Source organism: Cavia porcellus, unplaced genomic scaffold, assembly GCF_034190915.1.
Source record: "Cavia porcellus strain 051 isolate PalLab524CR breed Dunkin Hartley unplaced genomic scaffold, mCavPor4.1 scaffold_1, whole genome shotgun sequence".
NCBI lineage: Eukaryota > Metazoa > Chordata > Mammalia > Rodentia > Caviidae > Cavia > Cavia porcellus.
This window is the reverse complement of record NW_026947484.1, coordinates 195,432,462-195,451,442: the sequence shown is the minus strand read 5'-3', so window position 1 is coordinate 195,451,442 and position 18,981 is coordinate 195,432,462. Positions and strand designations below refer to the sequence as shown.

Sequence of the window (18,981 nt, the reverse complement as noted above, 5' to 3'; positions counted from 1 at the left end):
GCCATAGACAACAGTGACCAGCAGATTTAAGAGAAGCAGCTACGTTTTGGGCACTTGCTTTTTCTCGGTGTAAGTGTAATTTTTGTTTGCCTTGCTAACCTAGCTCCTTTCTTGTTTTGCCTTCTAGCTTAACTCCACGAGAGTTCAACTCTTATGGCTCCCGCAGGGGTAATGATGCCATCATGGCACGGGGAACATTTGCCAACATTCGCTTGTTAAACAAATTTTTGAACAAACAAGCACCACAGACTATACATCTCCCTTCTGGAGAAATCGTGAGTATTATCTCTTTTGCTTCCTTTAGAAATCAGTATTTGTCGGGCTGGGAGATTGGCTGTTTACAAAGTGACTTTCTTTTAGCTTTTTCGTCACTGCTGTATCTCACCCCTGGCTTCCTAGATGGTTCCTCTTGCCAGGTGCCCAGGTGTATTGAGTTTATCACTGATGACGATTAAAAACTTCTTACTTAGAGATTTCTCACCATAGTTTAACTAAATCTTGTTTCTTGGAAATTGAGCCTAAAAATCTTTTGAGATTTCATCAAACTACTTGAAAGGGAACTTCTAGGTTAAATTGGAGGATATTTATCAGGACATGCTACTCTATGGTCTAATTAATTAAATGCTAATTAGCAGTTAATTTAGTGCACTGTATCCACTAGGAGAAGAAGGAATATGGAGGCCTTTAGAGACCTGCTTGAGTCCTAAAAGAAGCCATCTGGAGCTGGTACACTACACCTGGGGCTGTTTGTCCTTCGATGTCGGATGTGTGAGAGATGGGGACACCTGCACTTTACTAAAGCCACACAAGTTTGGGTTTAAATCCCAGCTCCACCTCAGACTAGCTGTGGTCATTATTTACTTCTCTAAATTTCATTTTTCTTATCTGTGAATTGGAAATAATATTTATGTGTAAAGCTCCAAGGCATAAAATGAAATAGAATGATATGAAAACTGTCATAGCTTTCCCATATGTGGATCTTCAGTGTCACCTTCCCAGGAATGCTATAAAACTATCTGAAAATCATTTGATCTACTTAAGAAATAACCCTTACTTGAAATATTAGCTCATAGTTCCATGAACCTTACTATATTCCATCTCCTATTCTACACCTTTTGAATATACCAACTCATTTAATCCTCATAACAACACTTCAAGATAGGTACCATAATATCTCTGTTTAAGTTGACAGCTGGAGACAGAGAAATAATTCCCTAAGCTTGCTTAATAGAAAAGCTCAAATAAAGACTCAGGTTGTCTGACCCTGAAGGCAATGTCCTTTGCCATCGTGTCAATTGCCTCACTGTATTTCTGTAAAGTAAACTTGGATTTTAGATAATTGGGCCCATGCCAGAATCTCCTAACAAACGCTTATGCAGTGGATAGCAGAGATAATAAATCATTGGATGAAAAAGATGCACATTGAATGATGGAATACCTAAGAGATAACAGGAAAAGATTTGCAGTTATAGACAGTGAGAGGCCCCTGATAAACTGCTGAAGTGACCTTCACTTCATAGGCCTTGCTATGATATAAAATCTTTAGTCAGATGTTTAGTACCACATCTTAAATGGACAGAATCAGGGATGGACAGACATTTGAACCAAGACTTAAACTTGAAAGACAGACAAAGAACAGTGGGGGAAGGGAAAAGTAACAGATATTGCAAAAAGTAGAAGAAAACTTTTATGAAAAAAATCTTTTCGTTAGAGCTATGAGTTAATTTTCCATTGCTGAAAAGTAACAATTCAAAGACACGAGCTTTTTAAACTGAAAAAGTGTGCATCCTGCTTCCCAAATAATTCAAAAGAACCAGTGATTAGTTTAGAAAATCTCCTGGAGTGTAGAATGGAAATACAAAGGCAAAATTAGAGAAATATTATAACCAAAGTAAAGACTGAACTGAGGAGACCAACACCTGACTAAACAGAGGAACTAAAAGAAAGCATAGAAAGTGGAAGAAGGTAAATTATCAAAGGATTAGCACAAGGTATATTTTTCCCAAACTACACTATCTGAAAAATCCAGATTGAAAAGATCTGCTGAACACCCAGCCAAGTGATTTACAAAGACCCACTCAAGTCAGGTGCATTAAACCCATTTATGCCATTTATGCCTTGAACTATTGTATAAAATTCATATGTATTACCTAGAAAAATTCAGGGTATAAGAATGTGAAAAGAACACACTGCATTATATTCCATTGTTACAGGAGTTCCAAAATTGAGTCACGAGGCACCAAAGAGCTAATGACACATTCATTTTGTCAGATATTTAGAAGCTTAAAAAACATCAGTTACGGGGTTGGGGATTTAGCTCAGCGGCATAAGCACCTGCCTTGCAAGGAGGCGGTTGTGAGTTCGATCCTCGGTACCGATAAAAAGATAAAAAACAAAAAAAACCACATCACTTACTCCACTCAGGAAGTCCTTGGTGAATGTGTTTCAGTGAAATGAGGGAGTAAACAAAACGGGAAGATGTAGGATCCAGGAAAAAAGAAGAAAGGGAGTACCCAAGGTGGTGGGAAAGGAAGCTGCTTCTGTACAGGGATGTCCCACACATCACTGAGAGCACTCAGTCCAGGTGGGAACCAGACCATGGATCTCAAGAGTGCTACTGCCACTAGGAAGAGCCTCAAATGGTGTATCGCAAGGTGTTTCGAGTGCCTGTAAAGATTTGTTCTTTGAGCAGAGCAATTAGAAATTAATGGGTAGGGACACAGATACGATGAGCAAAATAAAAAAGAAAGAAAGGTCCAGTACAAACGTTGTAAAAATTGCCAAAAAGAAATCAGTATATTACACAACTTGTCTGTAAGTAGAAGCTTCTTAATTGTAATGATGCAGATACCAGATAACTGGCCCGAAACTGTGGCAAAAATTTTTCAGGAGGTTGGAGAGAGAGAACATAGGGTGCAAGCAGCACACGTTGGATGTGATGTTGAAGAGAACTAAATCCTCACCAGGTTAGCAAAAGGACCGAAATTAGCACCAATGGAAAAGTAAGAACTGGAAGTTTAAACTTTGTGCCTAGAGACACAGAGGCACAGTAACAAAGAAATCCTACACTCGTCTGTGCTCTCTGTTTTGGAAGAGGGAGTGCAGGAGACTGCTCAGAAACCTTAGAAACTGTTGAGAGCTCTCAGCGTGGCTCATATCATAGAAACATCAGGACAGCAGATTCTAGAACTGCTCATCCCTTTGAGATTGAGCAATGCAACCTGCAGTGCCCTCAATTCTCAGCTGTGTAGTAATTCTGAAAAACATACTTCCACTTTTATTTTGTTTTGTTTTATATTGGTACTGGGAATCGAGCTGACAACCTCATGCTTGCTAGGCAGGCACTGTGCTGCTGAGCTATATCCCCAGCCTGTACTTCCACATTCTTAATACACAACATTAGTAATCTGAAAAGAGCAGGTGAGTGTCCCCTCCGCCCTGCAATGGTCCTGGAAGACTCCTGACCATTTGGTTGGGCAGAGGAATACACTATTTTTGCAATAGTTTCTATATTCATGTGTTCTATCCAGCCAAAAGCATTACAGAACTCTCCCAGATTTACATAATACTACATGAAATTACCCACAGTTCTATCAGTCCATCAAAATATTAATTTGTGGAACGCCTACTTCAGTTTGATTAAATGCTTATCTTTTATCTGACTTACATAGCTAGGGAAAATAATTGTCTCAGATGTCTTGATGCCATCTCAACTCAGCATAATATTCAGATTCTTGCGAGAAACATCTACTTGTGTAAGGTATTTCTTTCATATTAAAATATTAGCTATTTATTTCCTTTTGATAATTGGTGCCTCCATCCATATTTCTACTATATGTAAACTTTCATGTAGAATGAAAATAAAAATTTTCACTTTATGTAATTTCAGTGCATGTTACTTTATATTTTACTATGCTTCATTGCTGACCATTGCTGAAACTCTGATATTGGGTCAAAACTCAGACTTAGGTAGGATTTTTTGATTTGAAGTTTTAAAACAGTTTAGTTAATGGAAAAAACCAAATCTGATTTAGTTGCTTTTTTTTCCTTATTGCCCCAGGATCTGAATGTTTTTATAAAACTGGACAATGATTAGACATTTCAGTTAAAAGAATGTAAAACATGATTTGATAGACATAGGTGGAATAAGTGGGGTTTGTAGACCACCTGGCCAGTTAGTTGAGTTTTCTGTTGGTTTCACATGGACTTGGCCAAATGCCGACCCTCTGATACTGCTCTTACCAGGGCATCCACATGCTTTACCTTCTATGTGTTTGTAAAGCCTTTGTTTTCTCTCCCTCAGCTGGATGTGTTCGATGCTGCTGAGCGGTACCGGCAGGCAGGCCTTCCTCTGATCATTCTGGCCGGCAAAGAGTATGGTTCAGGCAGCTCCCGAGACTGGGCAGCTAAAGGCCCTTTCCTGCTGGTGAGTATGAAGTGGAAACTTCCCAACAGCAGCTATAAGGAAAGCCAGGAAAGTGCCCAGGATAGATTCTGTTGCTTTACCTTTCAAGATGAAAGAGCAAGTTCTGAAAAGCATTTAGTATTTACCTTCTGCTTCTCGGTGGATATACATTTACTTCACTTAGTGAAGTAAGAAAATCTAACACTGCATTAGTCCTTTAGGTCAGACTTTCATACCATAGCAGCCACTGGGCTTTGGGGTGTGTGTAAACCAATTTGAGGAGGAAGGTTTGTGAAGTCCAACATATTCAAAATGTTTATCTCTGTGTCCTCTGTAGAAGTTTCATGTTATTCAAATAATTCTCAGAGGTTGGGGACCCAATATAATTAGGGCCGTTGTCCCGGGTAAATGTAAGCAATAGGCAGATTCACAGATGAAAACAGTGAGGAATCCAGGTCTTTTACAGGAGTTACTTTGGCAGGAGTCGATGACAGGTTTCTTGGAAAAGTGAAGAGCGTGTACTTTTTAGTTGCTTTTCACTACCTGTAAAAAATCTGATAGTGTCTCAGTGAGAAAGAGGAGCTCACTGTACCTAGCAGACAGCTTTCCAGGCTTCAGCCATTTCAGCGATTTATCTTGTTGAAGTGCCCCATAGGAGGGGTGGTGCGAGCCGCTAAGAGCTTTTACCTCCTGAGCATTGGCTTGCCCTAGGAGCAAGGAGGAACCATTCTGCCAGCTTCAATCTCCAGGGGAGGGTGAAGCGATTTAACTGATGTTAATTTAAGTCATTTACAACTCAAACAAATCAGTGCCTTTGGGAAACACTAAGTATCCACAAGCACAGTAAAAAATGTGGCTCTCTGCCAGGCAACCATTAAATGTCATTGGATACCACCCCAGCTTTTTTTTTAATTATTTTGTTTGAGTTACTTTTTATCGTTGCTGGCACAAAATACTCAACACCCACAAGGTGAAGAAGGAAAGGTGTATTTTGGCTCAGCAGGTACAGGTTGGCATGGCGGAGGGCACTGCTGAGGAGACTTGTGGGTGACATGGCATGGCAGTTGGAAGGAGAGAAGGAGGAAAGGAGGAGAAGGCTGTATACTGTTCCAGGCCACACTCACAGTGACCCACCTCTTCCCACCAGGCTTCATTTTCAAACATCCTATCTAGCTCTAAACCCATCTGTGTACTAATCTGGTATCACACCCCCATGATTCCATTACCTCCCCAAAGCCCCAGCTATGAGCACATGGGATTCTGGGGGGAAATCTTAAGTATAAGCCATAATATACATACTTTGCTCTAAAGAGAGAAAAAAAATATATGTGCTCTAACTAGTTGGTAATAGATCAAAGCCTTCCCTTTTCTGGAAACTGCTAAAAAGAACCAGAGAAATTACACAAGAAGGGTTTTATGCAGAGGATTAGGGGTAGACAGTAGGATTAAGACCTGCACAGTAAGTAGTCTGTTGCGCACTCTAAAACCTAACAACAGAGGACAAGAGAGCTGAATCCTCTAGGGCACCCTGGAGTCCTGGCTTCCTGCAGAGTGGCTGAGGGGCACTTCCCAGGAAGCCAAGCAACTGCACTCTGTGGCCTCCCAGGCTGAGCCACTCAGCAGTGCTGCATGGTACGCTGGAGAACAACAGTATGGTATCAGCACCAGCAGCACAGACCTATTAGTGGGAAGCTGTGTGATCAGAAAGCCTCCCGCTTCCCCCCAGATATACACACAAACAGATGAATCTGTAAAAAATACCTGCTGTCCCAAAAGACTCTGCCCTTTCTCTGCCGCAGTGGTTCTTAAATTTAGAAATACCTGTGTCTTTTTTTTTTTTTTAAAGTAACTATTCTTAGATCTAATCCCCCAGGATTCCATTTTACTTGCCCAAGAGAAAGGCCCCGAAGGCTGGAATTTTAACAAGCTCCCCTTGGTGATTCAATTATGCAGTGACCTTTGAGAACCCTTGCTCAACAGCTGTGGTTCTCTGGCCCCTCCTGCCCAAAGCTCCCTCAGTTGAGCATAACGCAGCAGATCTAGGGTAGCATCCAAGAGTCAGGATTCTGGGGAGGAGGTGGAGAGGGAGTTTGGTTGTTTGGTTTTTGTTTGTTTGTTTGTTTGTTTGTTTGTTATTGAGAGAGGGTCTCACTGTGCAGTTCAGGCTGATCTTAACTTTTCATCCCAGGTTGCCCTCAAACGCACAGCAATCCTTCAGCCTCCCGAGCACTGGTATTATAAGCATGCACGACCATGCCTGGCTTAGAATCATATTTAATAAGCTCCCTTGAGTGAGTCTGAGGCAGTTGTCTCAAAAATGTGTCCTAGTTATTAAGAGACCTTTTAGTGTAGTTAATATTTATTAAATTAATATTAACTATTAACTACAAGTTAATGGGGAATTTTAATTAGATATCCTGCTTTATTGATTATTGCTCTATATTGTGAATTACATACTACATATAAACTAACAGGAAGCTTAATGTCAAGACTGTTCAGCACATGTTGATCGTTTAACAGCAGTATGCAGGAACCACTTTGTAGTAGTATGTTCTGAAAATTACTTCTGTTCATTAGTATTGGAGTCGAAACCAGTGAGTGCTTAGCTACATCTGTAGCACTTTTTTATTTCTTTGTGAGACAAAATCTACTGAATTTCCCAGGCTGGCCTCAAAGTTGTAGATCTTCCTGCTTTAGCCTTTCAAGTTGCTGGAATTACAGGTATACGCCATCTGTCACATCAAATCTGAAAATTGTTTTTGATTAAATCTTCTGTGTCTCCTGATACATTTGCAATAATTGAAAATTTCAAGGGAATTTTCTTTATGTCTAGTATAGATTCTGATGCATGGAAGTTTGCTAGACGATCTTGTCTCTCAAAGTGGCTGAGAACATGGTTAGACCACGTCGTTCAAATACCAGATCTTACCACTGATCACTGGGTATAGAGGGCCAGTGATGGCATCTGCTGGAGGGAAGAAGGAGGGCATTCATTTAAGTGCTTTCATAGCACTGGTACATTGTAGGTATCAGGCTCACTGCTTTCTTATTTGTAACTGAGGATAATGTCTTTAGATAAAGGTTAGCCGGTACTTAAAGTGAATTTAACTGTGAGAAGTCTTGACTCAAAAATCCTTCTGTAAAGTTTTCATGTACCTGAAGAAAAAACTGGGACTGAGTCGGAACTGCTGTCTTTATCTATCAGGGAATCAAAGCGGTTCTGGCTGAGAGCTATGAGCGCATTCACCGCAGTAACCTGGTTGGAATGGGAGTGATCCCCCTAGAGTATCTCCCTGGTGAAAATGCAGACTCGCTAGGACTCACAGGGCAGGAACGGTACACTATCATCATTCCAGAAAACCTGACACCACAAATGAAAGTCCAGATCAAGGTAAGTCTACCTTGTCCATGCTAGCTCCTCTTCCAAAGGGTCCTTTGCTTGAAATCAAGCTTGCTAAAAGGAAATCAGTGGGATCTGGGAGAAAAAAATTAAAACTCAGTAGAACTCCATTCAACTTGGAATCCTATTAGCACAACACAATGAGGATGATGCATTTTGATTTATTATTTACCCATACGGTGATCATCAGTGCCAGTGTTAATTCCTGTCCCCAGCCAGCCTGTCTCCTGTTTCTCTAGTCCCACTCAGCCCAGAGAAGAGTAAGGAAAGTTCAGGAAACTGACATTTTCATATTAGCTAAAAACTCTCTTGTTATGAAAATGTGACCAACATGCACATTAGCCCCTCCTTATGCTTCATTCCGGATCCAGGGGTAGAAATTACAGGTTGCTAGATGAGAAAAGAATGAAATGTCATGCACCAGGCTCTGGGGTGACATTGCATACAGGCACTGGCAGCTACTGAAGTCTGTGTTCTGGCGAGTGCTGGGCCACTGCACTCGGTGCAGTGGTGACACTTCTGTTCCCAAACACTGCTGTCCCCAGGGAGAAGGTGTAGAAAATAACATCATCTTTTAATCATTGGCTGCTGTACTCAGAACCAGTTTCTCTCCAGGTGTCTCTCACCTCCATCATTCGTACCTGACCTCCCCGAGGGCTTATCAGAAGGAGGTTCTGATCCTGTGCACTGGGCTAGGGCTGAGGCTGCCTGTCCGCATGTGGAGCTCACGCTGCTAGTGTGTGCGCCAGAGGAGCAGCCAGGCAGAATCACCCAAGACAAGGTGTCTCACCGCCTCCCTCATCAGTTCTTTGCTGCTTTGTCATTGCAGCTAGATACTGGGAAGACCCTCCAGGCTATAATGAGGTTTGACACTGACGTGGAGCTCACTTATTTCCACAACGGGGGCATCCTCAACTATATGATCCGCAAGATGGCCAAGTAGCCTGTTTCCTAGAGAGCTGCATTTGGGGCTGCCCCAGGGAGCACCAGCCAGCACTCAGCCAAGACCAGATGAAGAAGCTGCCCTTCCTCTACTCAGGATGTTGCCTTGGACACAGCTGCGGAGTACTGCTGTTTGGGTGCCATCCCTGAAGGCCTGAAGCCAGAAGTTTCTGTGTTCTCTGTCTTTGTTAAATTGTTTTATCTTTTTCAGAATTTGGAAGCTAGAATTGTGGGAAGATCAGTAGTGCCAGAAAGAGAGCTGGCTTGTCTTTGAAGTTACTGATCACGGGATATTGATTTTTCATTCTTACCTATTAATTAAACTTCAGATGAACACTAGCAAGTAATTTCAGAAGCATTTCTCACCCTTTTTATTGTTTTTCTATGTTATCCTCTGCTCAATGATACCCTTCCCTTGAGGGCCTTTTCCTTTGTATATTTTATCTCTATTAACTGATATAGGTAAGTAATAACTTTTTCACACTTAAATCATAATACTGATTATGATTTCCCCCTTCAGGATGAATAATCCAAACACCTGGCAGTCAGGTCCTATATTGAAATTTTTTTATTATGTACATTATAGTAGATCAACATAAAACGAAAAATGTTTTTATCTTCAAAAATTTTTTCCAGAAAATACTTCATCAAAGGGAAACTTTTTGGAGGTGGTTTGGGATAAAAACAGAATATTTCTAATTTGAATAAGATTAAATATATTTTCATGGAAATGTTGTTGCACTTGGAATTGAGATTCGCTGGGTGTGTGGCCATCGTTTTGTGTATTACAGCATAAGATCCTGAAGCCTGGATGACCTCCACGTTCTCCTGTTTCTGCAGCCACTTTGGAACTGTGTAGGTGGAATGAAAGTGCTGAAGAACTAACATATTACCTGCCTCTGGTGGGAATAACAGATAAGGAAGAGTAATCTAAGAGCAGTAGCAAGGAAGTATATATGGTGCACAGATCCTAGCCTTTTTGTGTTCTGAAGTTGAGTTGCTCATTTCCACCATTAAAGTCCTTTAGGGCATGTCTTCATCTGCTCTGGCTGCCATAACAAAATACCACAGGCTGAATGGCTTAATCAACAAAAATTTATTGTCTCATGATCCAGAGCCTGAAAGTCCAAGTCAAGTTTCTAGCTGTTTCAGTTTCTGGAGAGGACTCTCTCCAGGCTTGTAGATGACTTTTCCTTTATACATGTAACAGAAGAGGAAAATAGTGAAACAACTAGCTTTCTTATGTCTTTTCTTAGAAGGACGTTAATTGTGTAGGATAAGGATCTCATCCTTATGACCTCATTTGACCATGACATTTTTTCTGTATATTATTTTAGGAGTTAAGGCTTTAACATAGAACTTTTTGGAGGACACATTCAGTGCATAACTTGGCACCTTATAAGGTTAATTTTTTTGCAGTGATTATTTTAAACTTACGTTTTAATATAAAGTTAACAGCAGTAGGGCCAGGGATATAGCTCAGTGGCTTGGTGCCTGCCTGGCAAGGATGAGGTCCTGAGTCCCAGTACCAGAATAAATAAATGAGTAAATAAATATGATCTCCCATAATAAGATTAGCAACACAGAGAGCGGAAAAGTATTAGTTCCACTGTACACATTAGAAAAGTTCAATAATGAGTCATTGTAATAAATGGAAAGTACCAGAACGTCAAAGCTGATTTTCTTAATCTCAAACTAGACACTTTTCTAAATTTCTAAAATTAACATCTGAAATGGATCTTAGCAGTTTGTAGATCATGCACAAATCCCTTTATATTTCTTTATGTCTTTCCCTATAATTTTATACAGCGATCAGCCTAAGTACCATCATTGCTACTCTCCTCTTGACCTTGAGCTGCTATGAGCTCCTCTCTAGTGCCCTAGGCGCACTAACTGTGTGTGAGGACCAGAGAGCTAAGGATGGCAGCCTGGCACCGGATGCTATGGTGTCAGCCTTGCATTCAACTCAACCAGCACTTCTGTTATGGAACTAAATGGAATTTGATGTTGCTTTTTTGCTTTGTATCTGTTAATTTTTTCAGCACATAAAAATTGTGTGTATTCACTATATACACCGCGTTTGGAAATAGTCGTAGAATACCTGAATTGAGCTAATTAACGTATATTACATACTTTTGTGGTGAGGTTTCAAGAATATATTATTAACTGTGATCACATTGTACAATAGATCTCTTGAATTTATTCCTCCTAAATGAAAATTTACATCTTTAAACATCTCACTAATACTCCCCCAGTCCTTGGTAGTTACTGTTCTACTTTCTGCTTCTGTGTGAGTAACTTTTTAGATTTCACTTATAAGATCTGCAGTATTTGTTTTTGTGTACCTGGCTTATTCTGATATCCTCCAGGTTCACCCATATTGTCACAAAACACAAGATTTTGTTCTCTAAGGTTGGATCATCTTCCACTGTTTGAGTGCCACATTTGCTTTACCCTTTAATCCACTGATGGGATTTAGGTTGATTCCTTGTCTTAGGTATTGTAAATAATGTTGCTGTATGTGAGAGCAGCTGTCTCTTCACCATACAAGTTTCATGTCTTTAGATGTACTTTTAGGTGTGGGATTTTTGGATCATACAGTGTTTTTAGTTTTCTGAGGACCTTGTACTGTTTTTCATAATAGTGGTACTAATTAACATTCTCGCCCACATTGTATAAGCATCCCTTTTTCTCCACCAGCACTTTTTGTTGTTGTTTTGCTGAGACAGAGTCTCAGCAATTGTAGCCCAGCCTTGTCTTGAACTCCCAGTGATTCTCCTGCTTAAACCACCCAAGCACTGGGATTACAACAGGCATGAGCCAGCATGCCCAGTTTACTGACACTTAGCTTTCACCTTTTTCATACTGGCTGTTCTAACAGATAGGAGGTGACATTTGGCTTTAATTTTTAGTTCTGTGATGATGAGTGAAATTGAGCATTTTTTCATATACATGTTAGCCTCAAAATGCCTGTTCAGGTCTTTTGTCCAGTTTTAACTAAATTATTTGACATTTTGTTGTCATTTTGTAAAAGTTTTTTTATATTCTGGGTATTAGCCCATTTGTCGAATAAAGATATGGTTTGCAAGTATTCTCTCTCATTCTGTAAGTTCTCTTCATTCTATTTCTGTGGCTGTAGAAACTTTTTATTTTGACACAATCATATTTGTTTTCATTTTTATTGCTTGTATTTTTGAGCCATATGCAAAAAATCGTAACTTTGATCATTGTCATGGAGTTTCTCCCCTAAGTTTTCATCTAGTACATTTCCTGTGTTGGGTCTTATGTTTAAGTCTTTAATTCACTTTGAGTTGATTACTGTGTACGCTACAAAGTGAGTCAAATTCAGTTCTTTTGCATGTGAGTATTTACTGAAAAAACTATCCTTTCTCCTGTAGCTCTCATAAAAAATCAGTTGCTTATGCATATATAGGTTCTTTTGTGGAATCTCTGTTCTTTTCCCTTGGTCTGTGTCTGTTTTTGTGCTGCTTCTATTGTGTTTTGATTGCTAGAGCTCTGTAGTATATTTTGAAGTCAGGCAATGTTTCCAGATTTGTTCTTTTTGCTTAAGATGGCTTTTATATTTGAAGTCTGTTGTTGTAGTACACAAATTTTAAGGTTGATTTTGTTTCTATTAAAAAAATGTCATTGGATATTTGACAAAGGGTGTATTGAATCTGTACATCACCTTGGAAAGTATGGACATTTTAATATTCTTTCCTTTGTGTGTACAGGAACAGTTGTTTCTTTTTTTATACTCTTAAATTTCATCAATGGCTTGTGGTTTTCAGAGTATAGATCTTTTACTTCCATAATTAAATTGATTCCTAGGCATTATTTGTACCTATTATGAATGAGACTGTTTTCTTGATTTCTTTTTCATATGGTCTCATTTTTAAATGTATGGACATGCCATTGATTTTTTGTGTTCTATATCTTTACTGACTATATTCTGACAGTTTTTTGGTGAATTTCATAGAGTATTCCATATATAAAATTATGTTAATTATGTTTTAGAATCGTGTTACAAACAAAGACAATTTGACTATTTTAATTTAGCCCTTTTATTTCTCTTGCCTAGTTGTTCTAGCTAAGACTTCTAACGCTATCTTTTTTTTTTCTTTTTCTTTTTTTTTTTTTAATTTAAGAGGAAAAAGAGAAAAACACAAAACAAACCAAAGCGGCGTAAGGGTACACGCAATACAGAACTACAAAACAAAACAAAACAAAACAAAAAAACATAACAGTAAGAAATCACCTGCTAGTAGATTACACACTATCTTCTTGAAAATAGTTCCTCAAATCACAGTATCAAAGAACACAAGGTGGACATTCAAACAGGGAGACTGCAAACAGCTGTGTTCAATGTTCCAAAAACATTGATAAAGTCAGCTATTTAACACCCCCAAACACACTTGCTGTTATATCCGTTAGAGCTCTTTTTCTTTTTTTTTTTTCCCTCTCTTTTTTACAACAAAATTTACACATCTTGGATTTTATTACTCCTTAGTGCTTATGACTTTCTTTGGGGGCGGGGGGAGAATACAGTCAAATATGGCAAAACAAAGCTGTCAGTCAATACCAAGGATAGACATAGCACATGGTGTAGAACAGAGTACAAGTTTATCAACAATGGTTATCAACGTTGTCCCTTGTTTCCTTAAAAAGAATTGTCTATCTTATTAGATATTATAAAGTTGAACAAAACAGTAGAGAACAAGACCAACAAAACTTAGGCATTGTAAACATTACAGGACTTCCAAAGAAGACAATAGTCAAACCAGAATGGGTATCTTAGTGAATCGTATTGTCTTCAAAGTAGTTGCCTATTTCTTCAAACTTGATACTATCATATAGAATGGAACAGAGTCTAATCAGTCAAAACAAGATCGTGGGAGTACTACAGGACTTCAAAACAAGTCAATAGGAAATCGAAAAGAGTTACTATTTATATATCCTAATTTTTTTGAATTTTTTCTTTAATTAAGACAAACAAATGACTAATTTTTTTTGAAACAATAAGGGGGAGATTGAGATAAAACAGGACATAACAATATAACAATAGAGGTCACAGCATGACTGTTTCAACAACCTAGTACTTCACCACCTTATAACCTGACTTAATAGTAGCTACCATAGTGTCTTTTTCCTTGAAATATTTGGATAAAACTTCATATACTCTAGCTTCAAATATTTTCATATCAAGAAGCCCAGAATAAAGCCTTTCTAATTAATAAGTGAAAACTTTATAAGGCTTCAAGGCCACCTAATGGGGAATCATGATTACCACATATTTTTATATATTTGAATCATTATTTACATTAGGGAAACTATTCGGTATTCACACATGCGAGATTGATTTATTTCACTAATGAGTATGGTCTCAAGCTGCGTCCATTTATTGATAAATATCTCAATGTGATCCTTCTTTATAGCTGAATAATACTCCATTGTATAGAAATACCACAACTTTTTTATCCATTCCTCAGTTGATGGGCACTTGGGTTGTTTCCAAGATCTGGCGATTACAAATTGTGCTGCTATAAACATAGGTGCACATATATCACTGTGGTATGATGCTTTCAGTTCTTCTGGGAATATGCCTAGAAGTGGAATAGCTGGAATAAATGGGATTTCCAGTCCCAACTTTTTGAGAAATCTCCAGACAGATCTCCACAAAGGCTGTACCAGTCTACACTCCCACCAGCAGTGCAGGAGAGTTCCTTTTTCCCCACAGCCTCTCCAGCATTTGTTGTCGGTTTTCTTGATCCTGGCCATTCTTTCAGGAGTGAGATGGTATCTCAGTGTGGTTTTAATTTGCATTTCTCTAATGACCAATGATGATGAGCATTTTTTCATGTATTTATTTGCCATTTGCATTTCTTCATCTGAGAATTGCATATTCATCTCAGATGCCCATTTTTGGATTGGATCTTTGAATTTCGGAGGTCTGAGTTTCTTTAATTCTTTATATGTTTTAGACAAGAGGCCCTTGTCTGAGAGAGAGTTCACTAAAATCTTTTCCCAGTTTGTGGGTTTTCTTTTCACTATGCTGGAGATTTCTTTTGACATGCAGAAACTTTTTAATAAGAAGTGGTCCCAGTTATTGATTCTGGGAAGTATTTCCCGTGCGGTTTGAGTCCTGTTCATGAATTCTTTACCTACTCCTATGTCTCCAAGGTTTCTACCTATTTTGTCTTCCAATAGATTTAGTGTTTCTGTTTTAATATTCAGATCTTTGATCCATTTAGATTTTAATTTAGTACATGGTGATAGACATGGGTCTAGCTTTAGTTTTCGGCAAATGGAGAGCCAGTTTTTCCAGCACCATTTATTAAAGAGACTGTCGTTCTTCCAGTGAACCTGCTTGGCTCCTTTATCAAAAATAAGGTGGTTGAGTGTGTTCGTAGTTGTGGTTGTATCTTCTAATCTATTCCACTGATCTTCAGCTCTGTTTTGATTCCAATACCATGTTGATTTTACTACTGTTGCTTTGTAGTATAACTTCAAGTCAGGGATTGTGATGCCTCCTGCTTTGTCTTTGCTGCTTAGAATTGCCTTTGCGATTCTAGGTCTCTTCTGGTTCCAGATGAAATTTAGGAGTGATTTCTCTAGATCTATAAGGTATGTTGATGGTATTTCTATTGGGATTGCATTGAATCTGTATAACAGTTTTGGGAGAATGGCCATTTTCACAATGTTTGTTCTTCCTATCCATGAGCAAGGGATGTCTTTCCATTTTCTGAGATCATCTTCAATTTCCTTTTTCAGTGTATTATAATTTTCACTGTATAAGTCTTTCACTTCTTTCGTAAGAGTAATTCCTAAATATTTCATTTTTTTGCTTGCTAATGTGAATAGTCCAGTTTCTCTTATTTCCCTCTCTGTAATTTTGTTGTTCGTGTATAGGAATGCTATTGATTTCTGAGTATTGATTTTGTATCCAGCCACATTACTGAATTTATTTATTGTATCTAAGAGTATTTCAATGGAGTTTAGGGGGTCTTCTATGTAGAGTATCATGTCATCTGCAAACAATGATAATTTAACTTCTTCTTTTCCTATCTTTACCCCTTTTATTTCTCTTTCTTGCCTAATTGCTCTGGCTAGTACTTTCAGTACTATATTAAATAGGAGTGGTGATAAAGGACATCCTTGTCTTGTACCCGATTTTAAAGTAAAGGCTTTCAATTTTTGGCCATTTAGTATGATGCTGGCTGTTGGTTTGTCATAAATGGCCTTTATTATATTGAGGTAAAGACCATTTATTCCAATTTTCTGTAAAGTTCTTATCATGAATAAGTGTTGGACCTTATCGAAGGCTTTTTCTGCATCTATAGAGATGATCATGTGATTCTTATTTTTGGCTTTATTGATATGGTGGATTACATTTATTGATTTGCGTATGTTGAACCATCCTTGCATTCCTGGGATGAATCCCACTTGGTCATGGTGTATAATCTTCTTGATGATTTGCTGGATCCTATTTGCCAATATTTTATTGAGGATTTTTGCATCTGTGTTCATTAGGGAGATCGGTCTATAGTTCTCTTTTATAGTTGGGTCTTTCTCAGGTTTTGGTACTAGAGTAATATTTGCTTCCAGGAATGACTTAGGAAGGATTGCTTCCCTTTCAATTTCATTGAATAGTTTGAGGAGTGTCGGCATTAGGTCTTCTTTATATTTCTTGTAGAATTCTGCAGTGAATCCATCTGGGCCTGGGCTCTTCTTGGTGGGCAAGGACCCAATTACATTCTCAATTTCATTAGCAGAGATTGGGTTATTCAACAGTTTTATATCCTCTTGATCTAGCTTTGGTACTTCATATGCTTCTAAGAATCTGTCTATTTCTTCTGTGTTATCAAACTTTTGAGAGTAGAGGTTTTCGAAATAGGTGTTGATGATCCTCTGTATTTCTATTGGGTCTGTAGTGATTTCTCCTTTTTCATTTCTTATTGCATGAATTTGAGCTTTTTCTTTCCTTTTTTTAATAAGGTTGGCTAGGGGCTTATCGATTTTATTTATTCTTTAAAAGAACCAACTCTTTGATTCATTGATTCTTTGGATTGTTTTCTTAGTCTCTATTGCATTGATTTCTGCTCTGATTTTTATAATTTCCTCTCTTCTTTTGGCTTTGGGCTTGACTTGCTCTTCTTTTTCTAGCTGTTTGAGGTGTAGCATCAAGTTATTTATTTGTATTCGTTCTGTTTTCCTGATGTGGGAACTCAGTGCAATAAATTTTCCTCTCAGAACGGCTTTCATTGCATCCCACAGATTCCGGTAAGTTGTATCTGCATTTTCATTTTCTTTTAGGTATTGTTTAATTTCTTCTTTAATTTCTTCTGTGACCCACTGATTACTCAAGAGTGTGTTATTTAGTTTCCATGTGTTTGCGGAATTTTTGCAGTATCCTTTGTCATTAATTTCTAATTTCAGAGCGCTATGATCCGATAATATGCAAGGGATGATTTCAACTCTTTTGCATTTGCTTCAATACGTTCTGTGAGCTAAGATATGGTCTATTTTAGAAAATGATCCATGTACTGCTGAGAAGAATGTGTATTCTGATGTTGTTGGGTGGAACATTCTGTATATGTCTATCAAACCCATTTGTTCACAGGTGTGATTCAGTTCTGTTATTTCTTTGCTCATTTTCTGTCTGGTTGATCTGTCCCTTGGTGTCAGTGGTGTATTAAGGTCTCCTGTTACAATTGTGTTACTGATAATTTGAGTTTTCATTTCTGTTAATAATTGTTTTATATAACTGGGTGCTCTGGAGTTTGGTGCATATATATTTAAGATAGTTATCTCTTCCTCTTGGAGTTTTCCCCTTACGAGTATGTAGTGACCTTCTTTGTCCTTTATGGTCATTGTTGGTTTAAAGTTCACGTTGTCTGCAAACAGAATGGCTACTCCTGCCTTTTTTTGGATTCCTGCTGCATGAAGAATTGTTTTCCATCCTTTGACTTTCAGTATGTGAGTGTCTTTCTGGGTTAGATGGGTTTCCTGTAAACAGCATATGGTTGGATTTTGTTTCTTGATCCATTCTGCTAGTCTGTTTCTTTTGATTGGTGCATTGAGACCATTTACATTAATGGTTATTACTGTTAAATGCTGGTTAATTATAGGAATGTTATCTCTCTGCTGTTGCATCTTTATCTTTCTGTTCTGTTTAATTATTTGCTTTGCTTAGTGCTTTTTTCCTTTGTGTATCTAAACTGTCTTTCAATATTTTTTGCAGGTTTGGTTTGGTGTTCATGAAGTTCTTCAGCTGTTCTTTGTCATGGAAGTATCGTATTGCACCATCTATTTTGAATGATAGTTTTGCAGGATATATCAGTCTTGGTTGGAAATCATTTTGCTTTAGGATCTGGAATACTTCACTCCATGCTCTTCTTGACTTTATCGTTTGTGCTGAGAAGTCTGCTGTGATTCTGATAGGTTTTCCTTTATAAGTGATTTGTCTTTTCTCTCTGACAGCTTTTAATAATCTATTCTTGTGTTGGATTTCTGGGATGGTGATTATTATATGTCTGGGTGTAGTTTTATTTTGGTTATGACTGTTTGGAGTTCTATATGCTTCACTGATCCTGATGTCAGTTTCTGATCTCATGCTTGGGAAATTTTCAGCTATTACTTCTCTAAATATCCTCCTGACATCCTTCATGTTGTCTCCCTCTCTTTCATTAATCCCTATCATTCTTATGTTATTCTTCTTTGCATCGTCTTGCAGTTGTTGAATTGTTGTTTCCTGGTTCCTTGTTATTTTCAAAAGATCTTTCCTTTCCTGTTCACTAGCTGCAATCCTGTCTTCAAGGTCTGAAATTCTATCTTCACTTTCATTAAGGCGGTTTTTACAACTTTCAGTGGAGTTTTTTATTTCCTGTATATCTCTGTGCATCTGCATTATGTATTCTGTTTGTTTCTTATATTGCTCGTCTAGGGATTCTATCTTTTTGTTTAGTTCCTCCAATTTTTTATCTGTGTTTTCTTTAGATATATTTAGAATCTCTTTCATTTCTTTTATCATTTCTTCTTTTATCTGGGAGATTATTTCGAGTTTGAATTTCTTTAAAGCTTCCTGGAGTTGCTTGTCAATTTCAGTGGCTATTGTGTCCGATATATGAGGTGGATGGGATATATTTTCTTCTATATACATCGCTCCTAGGGTTTCTTGAGATGGGCTGGAGGTTTGAGGTTGTAATTTGGTCTTTTGTTTTGTCATTTTCCTATA

The 18,981-nt window shown here is 38.1% G+C and overlaps 1 protein-coding gene across 2 annotated transcripts in view; it reads left to right on the top strand.

Moving 5' to 3' along the window:
- The window catches only part of Aco1 (aconitase 1), a 62,565-nt gene extending 53,087 nt beyond the window's left edge, over nt 1-9,478 (top strand). For both annotated transcript variants that reach the window (XM_003470822.5, XM_063226812.1), the window contains 4 exons: nt 128-275; nt 4,304-4,426; nt 7,611-7,796; nt 8,635-9,478. In XM_003470822.5, coding sequence (XP_003470870.1) covers nt 128-275; nt 4,304-4,426; nt 7,611-7,796; nt 8,635-8,748 — 571 coding nt within the window. In that variant the 3' untranslated portion in view covers nt 8,749-9,478. The remainder of the gene's footprint in view (nt 1-127; nt 276-4,303; nt 4,427-7,610; nt 7,797-8,634) is intronic.
- The last annotated feature ends 9,503 nt before the right edge of the window (nt 9,479-18,981 follow it).